This window comes from Marmota monax, unplaced genomic scaffold (genome assembly GCF_021218885.2).
Source record: "Marmota monax isolate L192 unplaced genomic scaffold, Marmota_monax_Labrador192_F-V1.1 WCK01_AAM20220418_F8-fsc00062, whole genome shotgun sequence".
Classification (NCBI taxonomy): Eukaryota; Metazoa; Chordata; class Mammalia; order Rodentia; family Sciuridae; genus Marmota; species Marmota monax.
This window is the reverse complement of record NW_026695221.1, coordinates 5,608,357-5,635,036: the sequence shown is the minus strand read 5'-3', so window position 1 is coordinate 5,635,036 and position 26,680 is coordinate 5,608,357. Positions and strand designations below refer to the sequence as shown.

The 26,680-nt window shown below is 39.2% G+C and overlaps 1 protein-coding gene across 4 annotated transcripts in view; it reads left to right on the top strand.

Annotated features, from left to right (window-relative positions):
- Positions 1–26,680, top strand: part of Aplp2 (amyloid beta precursor like protein 2) — a 73,706-nt gene that overhangs the window by 25,441 nt on the left and 21,585 nt on the right. For 2 of the 4 annotated variants that reach the window (XM_046432616.2, XM_046432617.1), the window contains exons 2-7: positions 9,576–9,749; positions 10,610–10,733; positions 21,814–21,926; positions 23,061–23,260; positions 23,659–23,858; positions 24,918–25,085. In XM_046432616.2, the coding sequence (XP_046288572.1) occupies positions 9,576–9,749; positions 10,610–10,733; positions 21,814–21,926; positions 23,061–23,260; positions 23,659–23,858; positions 24,918–25,085 (979 nt within the window). The remainder of the gene's footprint in view (positions 1–9,575; positions 9,750–10,609; positions 10,734–21,813; positions 21,927–23,060; positions 23,261–23,658; positions 23,859–24,917; positions 25,086–26,680) is intronic. The other 2 variants (XM_046432619.2, XM_046432618.2) reach the window with 1 other exon arrangement.

Sequence of the window (26,680 nt, the reverse complement as noted above, 5' to 3'; positions counted from 1 at the left end):
TTTAGAATGAACATATTTTATTGTTAGTATTTAATTGGTAGTCCTGCGTTACTTGAAATCATTTCACCCTTTTAAGGTTTAGGCCAATTCATCTTTGTACATTCTCCCCAGTCCTGCACATGCAAACGACTGGGGGGAGGGCAGGTACCGGGGATTGAACTTGGGCACTTGACCAGCAAGCCACATCCCCAGCCCTATTTTGTATTTTTATTTAGAGACAGGGTCTCCCTGTGTTGCCTGGTGCCTTGCTTTTGCTGTGTCTGGCTTTGAATTTGCAATTCTCCTGTCTCAGCCTCTTTGGCCGCTGGGATTACAGATGTGCGCCACCATGCCTGGCCAGCACGTACACCCACTTACTAGGTGGCCAGTAAGTACAAAGATTAAGCCTACATCACACCATTTAGATCATCTTATACTAAAATCTCCTGAGAACCTGATCTCCGCAGTTAGCATGCCTTGCAAAGAATGACAAATGACAGCTTTGCTACATAATCATAGTGAAATGTAGTTCAGTGAGGAAGAAGTCTTTATTTGCAAGATATGTTTCTCATGCATTAGAAGTTTTAGGAAAGTAAACTGTTGTTTGTTGTTGGATGAACCAAAGTCCAAAGTTAATATTGTAATTGTCTCACTGATTGAAATAAACGAAAATTTGGGTAGCACCATATTTGTGTTGCACAAAAGTAAACACTAAAGTGAAGAGCAATTCAGTAACTTCCGTGAGGTTGTTTAGCTAGTATGTAGAGGAAATATCCTTCAAGAAAATAAATTTAGAGAAATAATTTACATAGAGCTTCTTTATCACAGAAGTGTCTCAGTAGTGACTACGTATTCATTTGACTGCAGTTACCAGCCAGCAGGAAGGTGGGCCAGTCAGAAAATCAGCAGCTCCTAGTGCTTTTCTTTTAAATGGTAGGGCCACGTTAAATGTTCATGTAAACATTTGGTGACGGATTCTCATACCTTATGCATGTCTAGATTTAATAGGTAAAGAAGGAATGTCTAGTCTTTTAAACCCATTTCTTGTCATCATGGATTTTGGAGATGTATAGTCACATGGAGGCTTCATGTGCTCTTCACTTGAGTGCCTGTAATTTAAGCCCCATTCTGTGTAATTGCGGCCAAGAGAATTAAATCTTCAGGAGCCAGTTCAATGATGCTGGCTCTGTAGCACGCATTGTGTTTAGTGCTTCTGTGCATTATCTTAATTTAATCTCCACAAATAGGCCTGAGAGGAATAGGTGTGTTAGTAGCCCTATTTTACAAATGAAGAAATCTAAAGCCCATTATTATGGCCACCAATGCTTGAAAAGTTCCTTCTGTGTGACAAGCACTATTTGAAACACTTCATCATCATTTTAGTAGAAGGAACAGGCTTAGAGAGATTAGGTGATTGTCATAGGTGGCATAGCTAGTCAGTGATGAAGCTGAAACTCAGTCATGGTTTGTATCTTAAAGCCATGTGCTTAGCTAACCCCTCATGCACTTCCTCTGAGGCACAAAGTGCAATGAAAAAAACAAAAAAACTACTGGCAGCCCAAGGTAATCCCTGGAGACTATACCCCTGGAAATCAGTTTCTGAGACTTCCTTTTTTATAATGACATTTGGGAAGAAACACAGGAACTAGTGAAAAATTCATTCGTGAGAATATGAGTAAACACTGTTCTGCATCCTTTTTTTAAATAAAAATATTTTATTGTCTACTTTTATTAACTTTATAAAAGTTATATTTAAAAGTTATTTATAAAAGACTTTTGACTCTCATCTCACACACAGTGAAAAGCAGACCTGTATTAAATCATGGTTCTTGGATCTTTACCAGTGAAATCCAGATGGACAAATTACAGTGTTCCTATAAAAAGCCTTGGAGACAGGCTAAGCCATTTTCAATCTTGGAAATGATACCTCATTTATGCTTCAATATTTAAAGCTCTAATGAAAGCAGGGTTATTTGTATAAATTACTACCTCCGAAATAATGCCCAACAGCTGGTATACATCTGTATAAGAATAATGGCCTTTAATACTTGGAGTTTTTCCTGTACACTTAATTTACCAATTTCTAATTAGAATTAAGTTCAAATGGAAAAAATAGGCCAAGCATTTTCAGTTGGTATAATGTAAACTATCCTTTTTTTTTTTTGGTACTGGTGTTCAACCCAGAGGTGCTTAACCGCTGAACCACATTCCCACCCCTTTTTATTTTTTGAGACATATATCAGTTGCTCAGCCTGGCCTTGAACTTGTGATCCTCCTGCCTCAGCTTCCTGGGTTGCTGAGATTTAGAGGTGTATGCCACCATGCCTGGCTCAAACTCCTTTTGTTGCCTAAACTTGAACATGCTTAACAAGACGCTATTCTGTCAGATAGTGGATTGAAATGTTTGAAGCCTGGAATTTATTTATTTATTTACTTTTGGGTTGAACCCAGGGCCTCGCACATGCTAGGCAAGCTCTATTCCCTATCCCTTTCATTTTCTTTTGAGATAGGATGTCACTAAGTTGCATGTTGACCTTGAACTTTGGAATCCTGCCTCAGCTTCCATAGTAGATGGGTTTACAGGCATATATCACCAGGCCTGACTTGAAAGCCTGGGTTCCTCCCACTTAAAAAGTTTCCATTTTTTGCTGCTGAAGATACTCTAAAGTTTGTAGTCACTCTTTTTATAGCAACCAAGGTGAAATTTTTTTATGTTAAGCCCTGGATCAGAATTGTAATAGACCTCTGAAACAAAATTTAATTATATGTATTAGGATATGTGCCTGTGTGTTTGGAATAAACAACATGCTTTTCAGGTATTGAACCTGCTTTGGTTGTGCTTATTAGTTGCCTAATCTAAAAATGTGTTCTAGGGCGGGGGATGTGGCTCAAGTGGTAGCACGCTTGCCTGGCATGCGTGCAGCCCGGGTTCCATCCTCAGCACCACATACAAACAAAGATGTTGTGTCCGCCGAAAACTAAAAAATAAATATTAAAAATTCTCTCTCTCTCTCTCTCTCTCTCGACTCTCTCTCTTTAAAAAAAAAAACACATTTTTATTTTTTATCAGTCCCTACCAGACATTTTATTTTGAACTAATTTTAGACTTTTAAATAAAAATGGCAAAGATACTACTGAGTTCCTTGTGCCTTTCATTAATGCTAACATCTTAAATAATTCAGAGCAAGTATTTAAAACAAACAAACAAACAAACAAACAGCCAGGTGTGGTGGCGATGCGCCTGTAATCCCAGCAGATCTGGAGGCTGAGACAGGAGGATCACAAGTTCAAAGTCAGTCTCAGCAACATCGAGGTGCTAACCAACTCAGTGAGACCCTGTCGCTAAATAAAATACAAAATAGGGCTGAGGATGTGGCTCAGTGGCCGAGTACCTCTGAGTTCAATCCCTGGTATCCCCCAACACTCGCCCCCGCCCCACAAAGAAAAAATTAGGAGAGTTACATTGGCCATTGGTACAGCTTATACAAATAATTGCTTCAGTTTCCCCACTTAAGTCCTTTTCCTATTCCAGGTTCCTGTCCAGGCTCCCACACTGCATTTACTTGTCATTTCTGCTTAGTCTTTTCTCTACTTGCAGCCTCAGTGTTTTCTGATCAGTTGTTGTTGTTTTATGTTTTGGTTTTGTTTTGAACCTGGAGATGTAACCCAGGTCCTTATGCATGCTAGGCAAGCACTTTACCATTGAGCTATGTCCTCAACCCTTGATCAGTATTCTTGAATGTTTTATTGCTGGTAAAGTTAACCTTTTTGTGTGTGTGTGTGTGTGTGTGTGTGTGTGTGTGTGTGTGGTCTTGGGGGTTGGAACCAGAGGTGCTTTACCACTTAGCTACATCCCCAGCCCTTTTTGTGACACAGGGTCTCTTTAAGTTGCTGAGGCTGGCTTCTAGCTTGTGATCCTCTTGCCTCAGTTCCCCAAGTATCTGGGATTACAGGAATGTACTATTGTGCCTGGCAACATTGGTGTTCTGATGGGTGCCTGTACTCTAAAGTAATTGCATTTCCTTTTGTAATTTAGAAATACCTTGGGGAGGGAGGGAAGGGAAGGGAGAGGGTATGGGGGTAGGAAAGACGGTGGAATGAGTGGACATCATTACCCTAAACATGTATGAAGACACGAATGGTGTGACTCCACCAGAGATATGAAAAATTGTACTTTATATGTGTAATATGAATTGTAATGCATTCTGCTGTCATATATAACAAATTTAAATTTTTAAAAAAGAAATACTTTGGGGAAAATACTTTTAAAGTATGCTAAAAACAGGATTTATTTCACTTTATACAGTTAAGTAAATCTTTGTTGATGGTTTGTGGGCACAGATTAAGCCATTGTAGTTTATGAATCATGAAGTGTCTTTCAGCACTTGATTAAACAGGAATGAAAGTAGTATATAGGTTCTTCAAATCTTTTAATAGATTGCTCTTTACTGACTTTTTCTTTAACAAAAAAAGAAAGGCCTTTGTGTAGGAATGTTGCATCTTTTTCAGTCATGAACCTCAAGTGGTACCTAGGCCCGTGAAGGCCTTTTTCATTAGTGTTTATTAGAACTGGAACTGTGTTGACTTGCCTTCAGAGGGTGGAGCATGTCTGTAAATCAGTGCCTTCCCATCCAGGAAAACATGGTTCTACCCTAAGTAGTAGGATAGAACCCTGCTCTTTGGAATATGTTCTCTTTACAGTAGTTGGCATTTTCACAAACCCTGTAGCTGATTTGATTCTGGGGCAATAGCTTTAGTGAGGGTAGAAATAACTCAGCCTGTATGCTGGCTTTGGGGTGGGAGGGCTAGTGAGGTCCTGAGTGTATGTATAAAGGGAGAAGTAGGGATTAGGTGGCCCCAGTAGCAGTGTCTTTTGAAGTGGTGATTAAAGGACCTGATTTATCATAGGTTCAGATTCAGATTTATCATATTTACATATTTATTGCTTAAAGTTATTTCAGGGTTTCAACCAAGTTACTAGAAGCAGTTTTTACCAAGTTGAATTTTGTCCTTGGATAGCTAAACTCTTTTCCCCAAGCTAAATTAATAAAATGGAATTTCTTATTAAGAATGAATTATTAAGTAAAGTGGAAGCACTGGCTAGGAAAGCAATTGATGCAATTTGTTTTCAAAGCCTTAAAAGTGCTGCAATGTGCATAGATCACAAAGACTGGCTTAAGTGCCAACACATGGGGCATTAATTTTCTTTCATGGAGGATTCCAGGTTCACAGGAGCTCAGAAATGCTGACTTGGCAGTGAAATCCCATTTGTAACATGTTAGATTAGGAAACAGATTGATTTATATGTTGATGTAATGGATCAAGGCACAGTCTGTGCCTAAGAAAATGGAAAGCACATTAAATAAGAGCATTTTCAAAGGAGTCTAAATGTTATAGAAAAAGTTACCCTATCATACACTAGGTAAGGATGGGGTGTGTTTGATTAGTTGATTCCTAGACATGGTCTGCAGAGGCTTTTTATATTTCAGATGATACCTTCTTGAGAGTCTCTCATAACCACAAGGATTAATCTTTCTGAACTCAGAAGTGAATCACTATAGCTTATTAGCTGTCTGGATTGATTCCAGTTCCTCTCCTTTTTCTTGGTGGTAACTGATGTGAGAATCTGTTGCTGCTTATCTCTTCTTCCTGTTGCTTTAACCTCTGGTATTTTAGATTCTCTTTAGAGATGATAATGCTGACCATTTCAGTGCAGAGATCAAATGCACTTACTACTGATGTATTGACCTCCGTGGTTGACTCATAAACTGAACATTTATACTGTTGGAACTCTTGTGGTCTTATAGCCAACAACCATAATGAGTAACATGTGGAACATAATCTTTGGTGCTGATGAATGGTTGCCTGCACTAAATTTGACCACTTCAGGACTGTGGCTTGGGTGAGCTCATATAACAAATTGACACTTGTTTCTTACCTGTATCAGTTTTAGAATTTAAGGTATAAATGTTCTCTGCATTCCCCTCTATTATTTTTGGGGATTGACTGGGGATTAGACTCAGCCACTCAACCACTGAGCAACATCTCCAGCCCCATTTTGTATTTTATTTAGAGACAGGGTCTCACAGAATTGCTTAGCGCCTTGCTTTTGCTGAGCTGGCTTTGAACTCAGAATCCTCCTGCCTCAGCCTCCTGAGCTGATGGGATTACAGGTATGTGCCACCATACCTGATCCTCTGTTACTCTACCACAAATCCTATTCAGTAGCTGTGTTGTTTAATATTGAAAGTATACAAAGCCATAGAGAGAATTTAGGAAACACTGCTTAGAATCTTTTGCTAGTTTATTTGTAGTAAATTCAGGAAACATATCCTTCTGACCTTTCGTTTGACTTTCTCATATAACGTTTATCATGTTTTATATTTTCTTCATTTATTTCTATCTGGGCATTTCAAGTAGGGAAATAAAGAACTTAGGAAGAGTACTGGTTTTGCCTTTATCCCTGTATGTACCCATATTTTTCTGTATCATAATCCAGGTTTCTAGCCACAATTCTTAGTTATGGATCACAAAAGAAGAGCCTTCTCTCCTTTTTGTCATCCTTTTGGGGGTGAGATGCAGGGCCTCCCTCATGCTAAGCAAGCTCTCTACGACTGAGCTACACTCTAAGCCCAAAAGAAGCCCTTCCTTTTGGTTCACATCTTGAACTTCATTTTAAGAATTAAACACATTTGTCTTGTGCATCCTCTGTACCTTTTAATGATTTGTTTACCTTAAACACATTGTTTGAATTTATAGTATTCCCTATAATTAAGTATGTGTTACTTTCTTTAGATAGCTTTAATTTTTTTCCCTTCTTTCAAGGAAGCAGGAATTCACATCAGTCTGTAAGCTTCATATGCAGTTTTACTGAAGGCATAGAACCTAGGGTCTTCTCTTTTAATAAATGATTGTTGATCACAGCAGGACTACAATCAGTTTAATTAATAAGGGTGCTAATTGTTTGTTGGATTTAATTGCAGTGTTTTCCAACCTTGATAGATCTTGACAACATTTTAATTCCAAATTAGCTTTCTCAACAGATATTTGTGTTTCCTTCTCCTGAGTGGAAAGGAGGTTGATTTTAATAAGCTCTGTTCTATTTTATTAGCAATTGTTGCTTATTTCGTACTATACCTAATTTATAAATTAAACTTTATCATAGGTGTGTGTGTACGCATACAAAGAATATTATTCATCTGCTAGTAGAACACATCCCTGCAGATAAAGGTGGACAGCTGTAATAATAGATGCACTCCTGTGCTTGTTTCTTTGCAGGAGGCTTACCACCATAATTCCTAAATGGTATTTCCTGTCTGTAATTTCTGAGATTACTAATAGTTAATATCTGGTCACAAAACAAGAGGCTACTGACCAAAGACTTTATGGAATATTTGATTATTGTTGGATAAAAATAGTTCATGGAATCCCTTTTGTTTTAAAAGAGTTGATCTGCCTGCCTGCCTGCCTGCCTGCCTGCAGTGTTAGTGATTTAACCCAAGGCCTCTCTACCACTGAGCTACATCCCCAGCCTTTTTTTTTTTTTTAAAAATTCCTTTGAAATAGGTCTTGTTAAGTTGCCAAGGCTGGGCTTGATCTTGTGACTCTTCTGCCTCATCCTCTTTAGTTGCTGGAATCTACAGACATGTAACGAAGAATGGACTAAAAGGAAATAAGAATGTAAGCAGGGAAATGCCTCAGGAAGTCAGAGGTGCACAGTCCAAAGAAGGAGAATGGTAGCTTGGGTCAACTCAGCTAAGATAGGTCTTTCTGTGTTGCCCAAGCTGGCCTCAAACTCCTGGGCTTGTGCAGTCCTTCTGCCTCAACTTCCCAAGTAACTTGAGCAGTAAACACAAATTTTTCCCAGCTCAGGAATTCCCTTTTGGTATTGTTTCCATGAATGATGCCACCACATATTGAGTAATGCAGACTATGGTACTTGGTTTTGCATCACTGTAATAAGATATCTGAGATAAGCAAACTAAAAAGAGGAAAAGATTATTTTGGCTCATTTTAGAGGTTTCAGAATATGGTTAGTTGGGCCCTGTTCTTTTGGGCCTGTGGCATGGCAGAACATTATGGTAGGACTGCATGGCAGAAGAAATTGTTCACCTCATAGTGGCTGGGATCCCAGTGTCTTTTTAAAGGCATGCCCCCAGTGACCTAGCTTCCTCCCACTAGGCCCCACCTCCTAAAGGTTCCACCACTTTGCAGTAACACTACAGGCTGGTCACTAAATTTTCAATACATAGGCCTTTTACGGGATGATGGAGATCTAAATAGTGACACAAGCCAAATTTTACATCTTCCTCTTCCTCCATATTTAATCTATCTTCAGGACTTACTTATTTTCCTTTTGTCCTTCTCTAGAATCTCTGTGCTTACTTTAGCCCAAGCTACCATCATCCTTTTGTACTGTGCACCTCTGACTTTCTGAGGAAATTTCTTTGTTTACACTGTGCTTTCCTTTTAATCATTCTTCATATTGCAACCAGGAAAAGCAACAGAGTTACATATTGAAAGTAGTAACTTTGTCCTTAAAATCTCTCAACACTTCTAGTGAAGTAGACAAATTCTTGGGCTGGGGTTGTACCTCAGTGGTAGAGTGCTTGTCTAGCACATTTGAGGCACTGGGTCTCATCCTCAGCACCATATAAAAATAAATAAATTAAATAAGGGTATCATGTTCATCTGTAACTAAAAAAAATTTTTTTTAAAGACTGAAATTTTTTCCATCTACAGATTGTCTAGAACTATTTCTGCATTCCACTCTACCTTTTCTCTACCTCATGGTCTACATTTTCTCCATGGGAGATGCTCAAAGCTCTGCTCAAGCCTCACTTTTTTTTTCCAGGAAGATTCTTTGATCATCTTTCTATTGAAGATTGCGTCAGATACCTTTTTATTATTATTTTTTTAAATTTTTTTTTGTAGTTTTAGATGGACAGAATGCCTGTATTTATTTTTATGTAGTGCTAAGGATCAAACCCAGTGCCTCACACATGCTAGGCTAGCACTCTGCCATTGAGATGACCTTTTTGTATATTTTCTGAGCACTCTTCTCTTTTCCTTCTTAGAACTGGGAATGTAATCACACATTTTTGTGTGAATTTTGACTTCGTGTATTACATCAGAAACAGAGAGTGGGGCCATGACTTCTTGCTTATCTTTGTGTGCTAAGCATTAAGCACATTGCCTTCAAAATAATTGCTCAATAAAATTTTTATTGTTGTATGTGTGAATTAAGTAAAATCACTGGAACTTGAGCCATTCTCTATTTTGTGACTTATTATATTGAAGAAGTGAATAGATTTGCTTGTAGTAGGGCAGGTACAGTCAGGTTTCTTAGGTTACAAGTATCCCAGGTTGAAACTGGGGTCTGGATTTCTAATTGACCTTTCTCTTTAGCCAAAGATGTCCAGAGGTCATTTTAAAATTCTGGATCTCCTCCTGTGGAAAGGGTTTGTATATGAAGATAAAAATAGTAAATAACAAAGTTTATCAAAAGATCAGTTTTGTCACAAACCACTGAATGACTGTGCTGCCACCCTCTTTGGAGTAAACCTGGACTTTCCCCCCACCCCACTCTTTGGTAGGCTCTTGCAGCCAATGCTGGAACAGGATTTGCTGTTGCAGAGCCACAAATTGCAATGTTCTGTGGGAAGTTAAATATGCATGTGAACATCCAGACTGGGAAATGGGAACCTGACCCAACAGGCACCAAGAGCTGCTTTGGAACAAAAGAAGAAGTTCTTCAGTATTGTCAGGAGGTAAGATTGTTGCCAGGCAGTTAAAACTTACCCCACCCCTGGGGTCAGGATTGAATTTATTTACCTTGGAAATAGATATGATGCCAATAACTGGAGCCCAGGCCTTTTGCTTCTAAATGTCTGGTATGACTGAGGTCTCTCAAAGGCTTTGCCTGTGTATGCTGTGAGGTCTCAGTCCTTTCCAGAAGGAATACTCCAGAAACTTGGCAAGTGCTGTAGAAGCAGAGCTTGCTACTTTTGTCTACCTACCAGTCTTGGGAAGATGGAAAGCAAAATATCATGTGTATGTCTGCTTGTTTTCTACTTGCTAATAGAAAGTCACCAGTATTGTAATTGATCATCTCATATCTGAAGTCAGCTTCCCTTTTGGTCCAAAGAGAAAAGGTCGTTCAAAGAAAATGAGATGCTTTAACTTACCAAGGCCAACATATAGGGCCAGGAATGAAATTTTGTTCTGTATTTTTAACAGATACTTCCATAGACTTGCCTTACCTAAAGAGTTTCATGAACTCAGTGATTTACTCATGCCCTGTAGAGGAACTTGATATCCAGTTGGATTTGTTTTGGGATGAAAGCCTGCTGCTTTTGTTTGTCCTTAAATACAGATTCCTTTTTAAAAGAGAATGCATGGGAGCAGTCAGAAATGTAACCTGTCAAAGGAAAACTAATAGTTTATGTCTTTTTTATTTGGTGACTTTAGTTTGAACCACAGGGGTGGTGGAGTGAAACTTTATGTAGGATAAGATTAGAGCCTGAGTAAACTTAAATACTTATCCTAACTTGAAAGTGCATGTCCATCTGCAGGTCAGTTTATTGTATGTGCATGTTTTTGTTTTTGTGTTTGTTTTTTTCCTTAACAGATTTATCCAGAACTGAAGATCACAAATGTGATGGAAGCAAACCAGCCTGTCAGTATTGACAATTGGTGCCGGAGGGACAAAAAACAGTGCAAGAATCACATTGTTATACCTTTCAAGTGTCTTGGTAAGTGTTTTGAGTTGCTTTTGACATCTCCCTCATCTTTAAATTTAACTTTTTCTAGACATAACAGTGAAGTATCTGCATCTGTTAAGATGAACTTACGAGGGAATTTGTCCTTTGGATAGGCAGCACTTTCCTATGTTGGTGGTTGACTTATCAGTGATTACTAACTGCCTTTTCCATTGTAGGTGTTTTCAGTCTCTAGAGTAAGAGTACTGCCCAAGAGCAGTTCAGCTTTTCCCTCACATTAACAGTTTGAAATTAGTGTTTTACAATGATAGTAGAGAGTGGTGATAGTAGAAAGTAGTCCAAGGAAGAGTCTTTGTCTCCCTTACTTGAACTGCATTTGTACTGTTAGATTAGACTTCTGGTAGTGTTCGGGAGAAGGAAAAGTGACTCATGGTAAGTACAGGTGCCAGGGCCAGATGCTATGGAACCCACCATTCTTATGGGTTTGGGGCTTACTGAGGTGTTTATGACTCCATTGATGGCATTAGCATTTGGAGCCAACTAAATAAAGCTGTGATAGTATATTATTCAGCAACAGTGTTAGTGAGTAGTCATCCTAACCATTCCTCATCTGACACATTCCATATTTGGTCATAGATGATTAAAGGGACAAAAAATGGGTTTAAATGATTCATGATAATTGTGTGTGTGTGTTTGTGTGTGTGTGTATTTTGCTGGGAATTGAACCCAGGGCCTTGTGCAGGGGAGACAAGCACTCCACCAATTGAGCTATATCCCCAGCCCAGATCCATGATAATCTTAACATAAATTTGGCATCAACAGTTACATCCTGAGGAGTTCTGTAGATACATCTATTTTTGAGCTGTCAGTTAAATTTATTTCCCTCCCTCTCTTTAAAACATTTCCTTAAACTACAGACAGCACCAGAGTAGAATGCTATTTTTCTTTGCCTAACATCCAGCAAGCAAATAATAGGAAGAATCAGCACTTGAAGGAACAGTATTTAAAATACTGAGCAATTAACTTAGTTTTAAGAGCACTCAGTAGGGGGAAAGAGGGACAGTGTGCATGCTTTAACATTTACTTTAAAACTGAGCATCTTGCAGTAGTGTGAAACTTGTCAAAATTTTTGTATGATGCATTTTAAGGATATTCTTTCCTTCCATTTGACTCTGGGAAATCTCGGCCTATGAGGTTTCATTCATCTCTGTAACATTTTCAACTAAAAGTGAAACATGATAAACATAAATGTGTGTGTGTATATGTGTGTTGCCATGCTGAATATTGTACCCAGGGCCTTATGCATTCTGGGCAAGCACTCGACCTCTAAGCTACATCCCCAGGCTAAGAGATTATTTTTGAATATTTGTGGACAATAAATAGAAAGTACTTAAAATTATTTCTTTTGCATCCTTACCCCTAAAGATTTTGCATTCTAATCTTCCTATTTGTTCTTGTTAATTGCCAGCTTTACTGTACAGGTAGACTTCCAAGTGAACCTGGGACCTATGGTTCTTCTATTATCATTTATCTCCCCATATCCATTTCAGTTTTCTTTTTTTTTTTTTTTTTAAACCATGGATTAAATACAGGGCCACTTAACCACTGAACCACATCCCCAGCCTTTTGAGACAGTATCTCATTAGGTTGCTTAAAACCTTACTCAGTTGCTGAAGCCAGTTTTGAACCACTGATCCTCCTGCCTCAGCCTCCTGAACTGCTGGGATTATCAGCCACCATGCCCATCCCATTTCAGTTTTCAAGTCAGCTTGATTTTTACCTCTTATATATGGCTTATATCCATGATTCCAGGATTTGCAAGAAACTAAAAAGGACATATTTTATTTGCAGGCTATATTTTATTTGCAAGGGAAACGTGACATATGCCAGATGTTCTTCAGACTGTTATCTGGAGGTAGTTTTATTTCAACATTATTTATCTTGTGAAAACTTCATATCTTTATGAAGCTGTGTTCTCAGTGATTCCTGTGGAAAAAAGCAAGCATACCAGTAAAATCACTTTAGAAGAAGAAACAAGGGCCATGATATTCAGTCTGATTGCAGTGTGGAGGGAGTTGTGCAGTGCCCAAAATGCACTTAATGGTTGGACACAGATACTTATTTAGTTTGTTTTTTGACCTAACTACTTATCTTTAATGTGTTTTTTAGTTGTACATGGATACACAATACCTTCATTAATTAATTATTTTTTGAATGTGGTTCAAACCCAGTGCCTCACACATGCAAGGCAAGCATTCTACCACTGAGCTACAGGCCCAATCCCTCTTTAAGTATTTTTTTGGCCTAGGGGTGCTATGAAAAAATTGAGATACTTGGGGTGCTGTGAGTTGAGGAAATTTGTAAATTTCTGGATTATGTCCTCCATCAGATTCTCACTGCTCTAACTCAGGCTTTGGTCACTTCTTGTCTCCATCATGACAGAAGCTTCCACATATTTCTCTGTTCTGTCGTCCAGTCTGTTGCCCTTATGGTGATTCAAAGTGAAAATAAAGTTATGTCTCTCCTGTATGTAAAACTCTTTAGCATCTCTTCTTAAAATAATTTTGAAATTTCTTAGTATGGCTTTAAAACTCCATAAAATGTTGGGCACAGTGGTGTATATCTGTAAATTCAGCTACTTAAGAGGGTGAGAGAGGAGGATCATAAGTTTAAGACCACCTTGAGCAAGTTAGTGAGACCCTATCTCAAAAGGAAAAGGGCTGGAGGTGGAGCTCAATGGTAGAGTAACTATACCTGAGGCCCTGGATTCATTTCTTAGTACAAAATAAAAATAAAAATCACCTTCCATAATTTGCTGAACCTTGACTTTAACCCTGCCTTGTTATCTACCACTTCTTGTTCCATGCTTCATTTAGTGTATGCATTTTTTTTTTAAAGTACAACATCTATTGCTTTTTTTTTTTTTAACATTTATTTTTTTTTTTAGTTTTCGGTGGACACAACATCTTTGTATGTGGTGCTGAGGATCAAAACCCGGGCTGCATGCATGCCAGGCGAGCGCACTACCGCTTGAGCCACATCCCCAGCCCATAGTGTATGCATTTTTGAGAGGAATGTCACAGAATTTTGTGACATTGTATTAGCAGTTGTGTGATGTCAATTTGTTGTGTTATCCTTGATCATGTTTACCTGCTGGCTAAGATGCTGTTTTGGTTTGGATATGAGATGTTCTGTTAATGCAATCAAGTGATTGAATTATGAGAGTCTGTCCTAGTTTGAATGGACTGACTGGGTGGGTAACCATAGGCAGGTGGGACATGGCTGAAGGAGCTATGTTACTGGGCTTGTGCCCCCTTCTATCTCCTCTATCTGCTTCCTGGCTACCATGAGGGAAGCAGCTTCCCTTCATCACACACTTCCCATGATATGCTGCCTCACTTTGGACTGAGACCTCTGAAACTGTAAGCCCCAAATAAGCTTTCCCTCCAACTATTTTTTTGTAGGGTACTTTGGTCATAGGGATGCGAAAGCTTAACTAAAACAGATGGTTTTAGATTTCAGTTATTTTATATGTATTCATTTTCCAGATTTGATCTGTGGAAACCATTTTATGCTGTTTTCCTGTATCCTTTTAACATATCCCTGTCTTTCTTTGAGGGCTTACTTGCCTGGTACAAAAGATTCTCTAAGTGCATTCTGAATTTTCCTTTGCCCATGCCTGGAGTAAGCCATTTCTTCTTTGATTTCTTAATGGGACTGGTAGCAGTGTTCAGGATTTGGGGTCCTGGGATCTGGGCATTAGGAATGCTTACTGCTGCCAAGGGTGTTGTTGCTTCTAGGCGCACTCAATAAACGAAGCTAAGAAATATATGTATGTATTACATGTCCAGATGTACAAAAATCTGCATTGCCTTATTGACCTGTGAGTGCATATTAAAAACAGTGAGCTGGATGCTATGGTGCATGCCTATAATCCCAGCAGTTGGGGAGGTTGAGACAAGAGGATTGTGAGTTTGAAGCCAGCCTCATCAAAAAAGCAAGGCACTAAGTAACTTAATGAGACCCAGTCTCTAAATAAAATACAAAAAGGGCTGGGGATGTGGCTCAGTGGTCCAGTGTCCTTGAGTTCAATCCCTGGGAACCACCCCCTGCCCCTCTCTGTCCCCCAAAACAAACTAACAACAACAACAAAAGGCTTCAAAGTGATAGCTCAAATTCCTGTATTCTCAGTATATTTTCTTCTTTGCCTGCTATTCCCACAACCAAATCTTGGCTTTTTTAAAAATTGGGTTTGTTGAGGTATAATTCACATGCTATACAATTTACTCATTTAAAAGTATGCAGTTTGACTGGTGATGGTTGCACATACTTATAATCCTGTGACTCAGGAAGCAGAGGCAGGATGATTGAAAGTTCCAGGCTCTGTGAATGTAGCTCAGTGGTGAAGTGTCCCTGGATTCAGCCCTCCCCAGCCCAAGTTAAAAAAAAAAAAAAATGAATGCTATATTTTGAAAGAGAGATTGCAATAGGGTGGTTGGCTTAAATCCTGAAATCTCCTTTAATATATTGCTGCCTAGCAAATCCAAAGCATAGGCCAGCCAGAGGAAGGGTGAAGAAATGGGGAATTGGGGAAGACAAGCTATGTATATATTGATTGGGTGCCTTTATTAATTGATTTGGATATCACAGTGCTCTTACCTCTGTTTCTGGGCACTATTTTTGTTTGCTTGTTATTGTTTTTATTGGGTAGTATATATCTTTTTTCCTTTTCTCTCTCTTTTTTTTTTGGTGGGGGGGGGGGTACCAGGGATTGAACCCAGGGTTGCTTAACAGTCCAGCCTTTTTTTATATCTTATTTAGAGATAAGTTCTTACTGAACTGCTTAAGGCCTCAGCCTCCCAAGCCTCTGGGATTACAGATGTGTGCCATTGAGCCTGACTGCTAGGTAGTATCTTTATTACAGTTGATTAAGTTACTGACAGTGTTCATAATAAGTCCAGGGTTGGATTGTCTGAAGTTTTATGATGCCGCATGTCTATCAGTGTGGCTCTTTTAAATGTTGTATAGTAAATTTGGTGAGAAGGAACAGTTGAATAATCTTCTCCCTCCTCAACATGAACCTTGTATCTTACATTACTACTGCCTCCTGGTTATCTATAATATATATAGACAACCTACCACTATATATATATATATATATATATATATATATATATATATAATCTACCACTGAGATTATATATACACACACACGTACACATATACATACATACATACATGATAATAGTGACCCAAGTAGGACAGAATAGGTGATGTGTGAAGAAGCAAAACTGACACCTGGGGATATAACTCAGTGGTAGAGCACTTGCTTACCTTGTATGAGGTCCTGAGTTCAATCCTCAGTACTTGGGGGTGGGAATGGGGGGGGCGGTTTAAAAAAATGCAGCAAAATTGTAGGTACTGGTGGTGGTGGGGAGTTTAGTCATCTCCGACATTTGTATGTGTACTGACTCCTGTACTAAAGAAGAGAGTTTTATAAGTTCATGACTGATTTTGTTTTGGGTTATATTTGGATGGAGATTTGGACAGGGAATGCTACTGCACTGGAAAGACTACCAGAAAAATTCCCATTTAATAACTAAATCAAAACCAGTCTCAGAGGCTTTGAGATGCAGTCTTCAGCAGTTGTAGGTAGGTTTCAGTAACTTGCTTTTCATTGTAGGTGTTCCTTTGCAAGTCCTGTAGTCTTTGAATTCACAGTGGCCCCAAACATTATCTCTGTTGACAGTGTGGACCCTTGTGCTAGGTGAATGTTTCTGCTTGGATCCTTCAGTTCTTGGAGCACTCTTTACCTCAGAGATATCTACCAAAGATGGCTCCTACTTATTGCTTTAGGCAGTTTTCTTCCACCTGGGCAGTATCCTCCAAGAGTTCCATAAATGTATTCCTTTCCAGCTGGAGAGTACTTTTGCTGTAGGTTTATTTACACACGTGGATGTTAGTGTTGGGGGCTTTCCTGAGTAGATAAACAGCCTTTGTTTTTCTTTTTCTTTTTTTTTTTAATTTTTATTGTTGGTTGTTCAAAACATTACATAGTTCTTGATATATCATATTTCACACTTTGATTTAAGTGGGTTATGAACTCCCATTTTTACCCGTATACAGATTGCAGAATCACATCAGTTACACATCCATTGATTTACATATTGCCATACTAGTGTCTGTTGTGTTCTGCTGCCTTTCCTATCCTCTACTATCCCCCCTCCCCTCCCCTCCCCTCCCCTCCCCTCCCCTCCCCTCCCCTCCCCTCTTCTCTCTCTACCCCCTCTACTGACATTCATTTCTCCCCCTTGTATTATTTTTCCCTTTCCCCTCACTTCCTCTTGTATGTAATTTTGTATAACCCTGAGGGTCTCCTTCCATTTCCATGCAATTTCCCTTCTCTCTCCCTTTCCCTCCCACCTCTCATCCCAGTTTAATGTTAATCTTCTTCTCATGCTCTTCAACCCTACTCTGTTCTTAGTTACTCTCCTTATTGGCTAGCTTCACTTAGCATAATCTGCTCTAATGCCATCCATTTCCCTGCAAATTCTATGATTTTGTCATTTTTTGCTGGGAGCCATTAGCCAAGTAGGTATGACAATTTCCTTGCCAGCATACCCCATGTTGCAGTGACATTGCATGTAGGTGACCTTGCTCAAGGACCAGGGCGGATTAGGGTGTTCCCGGTTTAGGATAATCGGGTTTAGGGCGTTCCAGGTTTAAGATTATTCCTGCTGGGAATAGGATGTATCCTGCTGCCTGAGTTCCCCTTGAGTTCTCACGGGATTCAGACAGTATTTTTTGGGAGACAGAAGCCCAGTGGATGTGGATTTGGGCAGAGAACGTGGATTTCCCCAGAACGTGTTTGTAGACGGCTGGTGTGAGTTCGGGAATAAAGAGTTGCTGTTTGAATCTACAAGCTGTGTGGTGGCTCGTGATTGTGTGCCCAGCCAGACTGCGGCATTTGTGCCCAGCCAGACTGTGGCAATTTTTTAATGCAGAGTAATACTCCATTGTGTATAAATGCCACATTTTTTTTATCCATTCATCTATTGAAGGGCATCTAGGTTGGTTCCACAGTCTTGCTATTGTGAATTGTGCTGCTATGAATATCGATGTAGCAGTGTCCCTGTAGCATGCTCTTTTTAGGTCTTTAGGGAATAGACCGAGAAGGGGAATAGCTGGGTCAAATGGTGGTTCCATTCCCAGCTTTCCAAGAAATCTCCATACTGCTTTCCAAATTGGCTGCACCAATTTGCAGTCCCACCAGCAATGTATAAGTGTACCCTTTTCCCCACATCCTCGCCAGCACTTGTTGTTGTTTGACTTCCTAATGGCTGCCAATCTTACTGGAGTGAGATGGTATCTTAGGGTGGTTTTGATTTGCATTTCTCTGACTGCTAGAGATGGTGAGCATTTTTTCATGTACTTGTTGATTGATTGTATGTCCTCCTCTGAGAAGTGTCTGTTCAGGTCTTTGGCCCATTTGTTGATTGGGTTATTTGTTATCTTATTGTCTAATTTTTTGAGTTCTTTGTATACTCTGGATATTAGGGCTCTATCTGAAGTGTGAGGAGTAAAGATTTGTTCCCAGCCTTTGTTTTTCTGAAAGGAATTTCAGCAACTCTGAAAAAGCTTTAAAACCTGGAAGGCTGCCATGCCCCTGTTGGAGTGAGGTGGCATGAAAGAAAAACTGAATCTCAGAGAGTGAATAGAGTGAAAAGAGGTTGGAGATTAAGTCACAACTGAAGCTGTAGGTTAGGTTTTGCTGTATTGCCTTATGCATTGAATAGCAAAAACAATATAGCTTTATGTTTGTGTAGTGGCTTAGAAAATAATAGCCATTATATTGTGCTCCAGCAGATTAAACTGAAGATTGTTACCACAAACTTGCATATAAACTTTTAAAGTGATACCAAAACATTTTTAGTGTTATATAAAACTGACTGAATACTGATCTTTCTACATAAATTTTCCCCTCAGAAGCTTCTGATAAGTGGTTTTAACAAAGGCAGAAAGTTGTAATAAATTGATAGAACGGATGCTGGGATTGAAATGTGTTTCCTCTTTTAGTTTACTTTTTAGAAGTTTGTTTTTCAACAAATGAAGTATGAGGTGTGGGGGAGGGGGCAAAAAGTCATTTCCATTTCTGAACTCAGTCAACCTGACTAACATTTTGGTGTGTAAGTGAAAATATTTTTCTTTAGATACATGTAGAAATGTGTATGCTTTGAGATCCCCCCCCCGCCCAACTCCAAAATCAGGCACAGTGGTGCACAACTGTAATCACAGATACTTTAGAGTTGTGCATGGGAAAATCACAAGTTCAAGGCCAGTCTGGGCAACTGTAGTGAGACCTATCTCAAAACAACACAACACCCCCCCCCCATTTGTTTTTTTCTCAGTGGGATCATACTCTATATGTGCTTCTTTTAAAGTTCAGATTTAATAAACATCTATTACGTGTTACATGCATCTTTGGGTAAGAAACAAACCTGGTCTTAGAAGTTAACCACCCTAAATGAGAGAGCTTAGAGATATATGGGGTGTGTTTATTACTTTTGTTTAATGCTTTTAAAGATAATATAATGCTTTTAAAGATATATATAGTAGTGAAATTGCTGTTTTAATTTTTCAGTGTTGTAATTATCTGTATAAAACAAAAATAAAGTGCATTAACTATTGCTTCACTATAGATTGCTTTACAATTATGGTTGTATAGTTTACTTTGTGTAAAAGTAGTTGGGCAAGATTTTAAAATAACATTAACATCAGTAGTTAAAACTTACAATTACATAGTAACTGATTGGTTTGGTTTTTGTTCTCAACTTTTTTCGTGTCAGAAAGATGAGGCCATTAATCCTTAGAATAAGAGATGGGAACTGAGGTACAGGCAGGTTAAATAATTTGCCTAAAATCACTCTACTAGTAAAGAACAGTGCTGAGATTGAAACTTGGTGTTTAATCCTGTATACCCTGTCCCTTAAGTATATGCTTTTGTTGTTTTTTATCATAAATTAACAAGGCAAAAAATGCCTAGGTAATACAAAATTGTCAATTAAACAATGTTAGTTGATGATTGGATGTCAGAATTTAAGTAGTTAGATCGAATTGCATTTAGATTGAATATCAGAGTTGGTTTTCCTAATAGAAAAGATCTTTTTTTACCACTACATTTTTTTTGTCATTTTTAAACAAAATGAAGTTGTATGTCCAATTGATTGGTAAAGCTTGTATAATATAGGCACTGACTGCTCTAGGGCCTTCAGGGTCCTTGGAAGCAGCACTCTATCTAGCTTACCTTGGCATTCCTGATTTCACGTCAAATGGGGCAATTTGACTCCAAAAGTCCATGTACTGATAGTGCTATGAAAACATGTGTAACACTGTTTTCATGCTGGGAAACTATTTCCCGTTCCAAGTTAAAACACAAGGAACCACATCCTTCCCCTTTTAAGAGCAGCAACTCCCTTCTTGAATCAGCTGGATAGTAGAAGGACTGACTTTTTTACTTTTGTACCATTTTTAACTTTTTCTCCCCTTTACCGCAGATGTTAGCCTGCCTGCTTTTTTCTCCCATGTCCCTACAAAATGCAAAACACATATCCCTCCTTTTGTCTCTTTTCCTCTACTTAGATCCTTTATGGAACATGTGGCTAATGAATCAGATTCACCTGGGAAGCAAATTACTGAGTTTACCCTTACACTACTGAATCAGAATTTAAGCAGTAATGCAGTGAGACAGACAGACACACACACACATACCCCACTCAGCATTTTATTATGAAAAATTACAAACATATTCAAACAGAGATAGTAGTATTGTAAACCCACATTGCCCAGCTATATAATGGTCATCAGTTCAGGAGCCAGGATCACTTTATCTATGCTCTTGCCCCTCACCCCTGCTTATCTGGGTGATAACACCACCACCCCCAAAAATGTAGAATTAAAAAAAATATAATAGTGAATACCTTTATGCTCTTTACCTGGATGCTCCAATTTTGCCTAATTTATTTGTGTGTGTATGGGGGTACTTTTTGGTTGCTCAACCATTTGAAAATAAGTTGGGACATCCTAAAAGTTCACTTCTAAATGCTTTACTTTGTGTTTCCTAAGACCAAGGACATTCTCCTTTGTAATGATAATATATTTACTACACTTTGGAAGTTTCTGTAAGTATTCAAATAATGCCCTTTATAGCCTCTTATATTTTATTTTATTTGTGTGTGTGGTCTTAGGGATTGAACACAGGGCATTGTGCATGCAAGGTGAGCACTCTACCAACTGAGCTATATCCCCAGCCCTTTATAGCATCTTTTAAAAGAAAAATCACACATTACATTTGATCTAGAACAGCTCCTCAGTCTTTATGTTTATAAATATTTAATGACAGTGACATTTTTTGAATCCAAGCCATTTGTTTAACAGAATATTCCAGAATTTGGATTTGTCTTACTATTTTATCGTGAACATATTCAGGTGGTATGTTTTGGTAGGTGATATTTTCTTCTCAGGATATCACCCATGTCAACTTGTCTGTTATTAATGATATTTAGTTGGTCACCTTGTTAAGGTAGTTTTGCTAGCATTTCCCATTGTAAAGGTACCTTTACCTCTTTATAATTAAACATCCATTGATAATTTTTACTTTAATCAATTTGTCTAGTATAAGGTTCATCTATACTTCAATAGAACACCAAGTTTTAATTTCCGGGGCATTTTGTGATTAGAGGAGATCTGAGCCAAATTAGGAAAATAAGAAGCTAGGAATATTGTTCCCATGAATCTAGAGGTCAGGGGGAGTGGCTGTATATGTATTTGAGATGGTCATGAAGGGGGATCCTATTCATGTCCCCTTGTCATGTCTTGCTAAAAGCCTTCCATGGGACTTCGAGGGAGTGTGGTTAGGAAAACATGAGGAAAGCTGCTGGCATTGTGGCCCTGATGCATTGATGAGTTCTTATGCTCACACCTGCTTTTGAGCATTAGTGACTGCTCCTGTATACACCTGACTATGTAACTGTCATTAGTCTGCATGTAAGTCCTTTCTGCCTTGAATCATAATCAGATTTGCCTCTGACAAAGGTTCTTTCCCCCCCCCCCCCAGTGGGTGAATTTGTAAGTGATGTTCTGCTAGTTCCAGAAAAGTGCCAGTTTTTTCACAAAGAACGGATGGAGGTGTGTGAGAATCACCAGCACTGGCACACAGTAGTCAAAGAGGTAAGAGAGTGGATGGGGAAAAGTAAAGCATTGTACCTGTTAGAAGAGAAAGTAATATTGGTGTCCAAAACCTCACCATGCCTTTCAGTTATTTTTTTTTTTTTAATTACTTCTGTCTTCTGAATTAAAAATACATGGGAGAGGAATAGATGTTTTTGTAAGAAAGTACAGCTTAGATTGTCCGACTTCTAAAATTAAAACTATTATAGAGCTAGAGATGTGGCTTAGTTGTAGAGTATTCACCACACCCTGGATTCTATCCCCAGCATCCCAAAAAAGAAAATAGTGAAGTTTCTCTCTTCATTTGAGCTGGGTGTAGCTTATTAATACAGCACTTGCCTAGTAGGCATGAAGTTTGATCCCTAGCACACACACACAGAAGAGATTAAAAGGCTGTTAGGCAGGGGTTGTACATGCTTTCAGCAGGGCTCCTCTGAAGGCATCCTAACCCTCTTTACTGAGGAATGTGTGGAAATAGCCAGTTCTAGAAAAACTGGATACGGAATATAAACCTCAGAATTGGTTGCCATTTCTCTGTTCTGCTGGAGAGAAACACTTATTCTGGTCATCTGTAGTTTGATTGATTCTTCAGTCAGTAGTCTTTTCTTTATTCAAATTCTGAAGTAGTATCTATACCAGTGATAGTAAAAATTAGCATTAGTCATCTTTAATGGGTGTTGATAATCAGTAGAAGAAACTCCCACTTTCTTAAATTTTTTTTTTTTCAAATTTGGACTTTTAGTTGTTTTGGCTCATCTGATGCTATAAGTTGGGTATAATTTTATTTTTGGGGGGAGGTACTAGGAATTGAATCAAAGGCCTCATACATACGAAGCAAGTGCTTAACCACTGAGCTACATCCCCAGCCCTTTTTATTTTTAAGATGATATTGTTATTATAGGCAGTCCTCGAATTTGTGATCCTTTTGCCTCAGTCTTCCAAGTAGCTGGGATTATAGGCATGCCCTATGCCCAGTTAATAAATCTTATAGCATCACAACTTTTTGGCTGGTAAGTTGTATGTCTGTAAGAGAAAGCATTACTTAGTGATTTGATAAGGGTTTCTTTGGGATAAAGACAGGTATCAGAAGTCTTTGTGGAATATGTTTTGATGTGGTCTGTGGTTTTCCTTTAGGCATGTCTGACTCAGGGAATGACCTTATATAGCTATGGCATGCTGCTGCCCTGTGGAGTAGACCAGTTCCATGGCACCGAATATGTGTGTTGCCCTCAGACAAAGGTTATTGACTCTGTAGACTCTACTGTGTCAAAAGAAGAGGAAGAAGAGGAAGAAGAGGAAGAAGATGAAGAGGAAGACTATGATATTTATAAAAGGTAAATTCTTGTCCTGAGCTCTGAAATAATTTAGCACTTCTGTAATAATGGCTGTTGGCTGATAGTTCCTAACTTTTGGGTTAGGTGGGCATACCCTTGTAATGCTAGAATTGATTCAACCTGCATTTCATTCTGATTGAAGCTGATCATATACACACCTGTGACTTTTGGCTTTTTATTGTTGTGGGCCACATTATTTACTGCAGTTTAATGTAGTCTATGTTCACTAACTCTTCCCTTTTGCTGATGTAGCTAGGCTGAGGGCTTTCATAGCATAGTTACATATAAGTTGAGCTTATTTCCTGTCTCTTTTTGTGTTTGAGAATAGGGAAGGGAATCATTGTGCTTTGTGTGTAGAATTGATATTAACCTTCCTTTATTTTTATTGTGGCCTTTAGTGAATTTCCCACTGAAACAGATTTGGAAGACTTCACAGAAGCAGCTGTGGACGAGGAGGATGAGGAAGGGGAGGAAGTGGTAGAAGACCGTGATTACTACTATGACACCTTTAAAGGAGATGACTACAATGAAGAGAACCCAACTGAACCCAGCAGCGAGGGAGCTATTTCAGACAAAGAAATTGCTCATGATGTTAAAGGTAACCCAGTTTAAAGCTGTGGCTTTAAAATCTATGTGATCATTGTTTAATAGTGAAGGCATACAGATTCTAAGTAATCAGGTAAGTCTCAGAAGGAAAGGTGGTGTTTCTGCGCTGAAGGGGAATCCTGCTTTTCTGTGTAGTGGTAGAGCGGTAAAGTGATATTAGCAGTAAGCAGGCATGCATGACCAGGAAGAGATACGGGGTTGACTCAGAAACAGAGTTTGCTTTGTAAGAGTTTAGAGAATAAAGGGCAATATCGTCTGTTTGTCAGCAGGATTATTCCACATCCAACCTTCTCCTCTCAAGTCTTAACTTTTAGGATGGAATAGCTTCCTGGGTTTTTCTTTCACTAAGTATATTCTAATCTGTAGGCTGCTCCATCTGTTCAGGTATCTGTAGCTGGTAGGTTGAAATTGAATGATCTTGTCAACTAAAACAAAGAAAAGGTTGTGATAGTTCCAGAGAGCACATGGCCTCTGCTCATTGTGTATTTGAAACCAGTTAGGATCTGAAGAATTTTAAAACCCAGCTGGGAGAAAATTAATTGGTCTAGAAATTTATGATTCATCTTGGAGAATATGAAAATAGGAACACTTGTCCTTTGTAGGCACGTCAGTGTTTGCTGTGGGTATCACCACTTAAAATAACCTTTCTGCCTGCATTGACTCCTTTGGGTCCTTGAAACCACTAAAATAGACAAACCAGGATCTATTTCCATTTAACAGATTTAAAAAAAAAAAATGAGAGACTCATGAGGCTATGAGAGACTCCTCTTTGTTAACCTGTGTGTCAATCTAGTCTCAGATGGTGCAAAAAAAGTGTTTTGTTTTTAATTTTTTTTTAAAAATCTCCATTCCCCTATGTTTTTGTCACATGGAAAGTGACTTCATCCACAGAACCCCTGACCTGTGTTGGTGAGTTAGGTCAGCCAGGGCCTTAATTTCCTGTGTGGTCCCCCATTACCAACACCTGGTTTTATCGTGGCCGGCCTGTAGCATTTTGAAGCATTTGAAGCACTGCCTCTGCTCTGCTGATACTCTGACCATTTTCACACAGCTGTCTGCTCCCAGGAGGCGATGACGGGGCCTTGCCGGGCTGTGATGCCTCGTTGGTACTTCGACCTCTCCAAGGGAAAGTGCGTGCACTTTATATATGGCGGCTGCGGCGGCAACAGGAACAATTTTGAGTCTGAGGATTATTGTATGGCTGTGTGTAAAGCGATGAGTAAGTCCCGCCTTGCGCTGGCCCTGTGCAGCAGCGCTGTCCTGTCCAGCGTTCTGTCTCTCCCGGCCGTCCTCGTGGCTGCATCTGTGACATGTTTCCGCCGACTCAGGTGTTTGCTGTCAGTCGTTTTCCCCTCATCTTTGTGCTTCCTAGACTGAGGCTTTGCTTTCCTGTTGGCAGTAGTAAGCTCAGTTTTCCATGTCCCGTGCTCCCCTTGTGTCTGCTGGACATTTAGTGGTGGTGGTGGTAGTGTTGTGTGCCTTCCCTGGTGCAGTGGGTGGCCACAGCCAGGGGCTTGTTTTTTCTCATCTAGACTTGGAGTCTATAAGTGCTGAAGGTGCTCTGGTATTGGTTGGGAAGCATTCATGATTGAAAGGCACCAAAGGGTAACTGAATAGTCCTGAGTTCTGTCCATGATTGTATTCTAAGCTTTGCCTCATTTTTTTTTTTTTGGGGGGGGGTACTGGGGATTGAACCCAGAGGTGCTTAATCACTGAGTCTATCCCCAGCCCTTTTTTATATGTTAAGAGACAGGGTCTCATTGAGTTATTAGGGCCTCACTGAGTTGCTGAGGCTGGCTTTGAACTTGAGAGCCTCCTGCTTCAGCCTCTCAAGCTGCTGGGATTTCAGGTGTGCACCACTGCACCCAGCCTGAGTTTTGCCTCAGTTTTGCTTCTTAATCTCATCTTTGAACTACTCTGTTACCGAACAATGTGATGCCACCTGATGGAATGCCCACTTTTGAAAAGAGCAACAATATTTTAGGGATTCCATAATACTGAAAATACCTTGCATTATTTACTCTAAGGATAGAGCTTTGTAGCTGAGTACTATTTCTTTAATATATTGGAAACCTTGGATCATGCAGGGCTTTAGGAAATGAGGAGATTTTAGTTTGTGTTTTTTTGGTCTTAGAGAAACTACTACTCAGTGCAGTAGTTCAATTGAGTTGGGTTTATGTTAGACACAGGTAGGAAGAGTTTTTCTTGTCAAGCCCCTCTTAACCTGGTGGTACCTACCCATGTGCTGGGAAAATCCTCAAGCCAGGCAGTTTTCTTTCATTCCTACTCTGGAATTCATCAGGATGACTTGCTGCCTGTTCCTGGTATTTGCTCTAGAGGTCTGGGTGGGGATGTAGTTTCTGATGGTTTTTCATTTCATTCAGATACCTTCATGCTCCCTTTTTTCTTTCTCATAAAGAGTTTTAAAATCTTTATTGAATTCAGCATGCTTTCAGAGCTTCTACTCTGAAAGTTGCTGTACTTGGAAAAGACTGTTATTTGAATCAGTTGAAAAGGTGAAAGAGAGTGAGCTTTAGGAACTTTGGTGCAAAAACTTTACCAAGGAAAGATTTAGTGATAAAAATTATTGCTTTGCAAAACTACTCAAACTAAGAATCAATACAATTTCCGTAATTGGAGCCCTTTAAAGATCTCACAGAATACAGAGGTGGCAACCTCTATCCAAAGGCTCAAATAAATAGTCTTCTGAGATACCTTGGAATGGAAGGTCTGTGAAATCCATGTGGCTTTGGGGAAATTGCGGAGAAGAAATTCTGTTTGTGTGCTAGGGGGAGGGCTTGCTGGCTGGAGGGC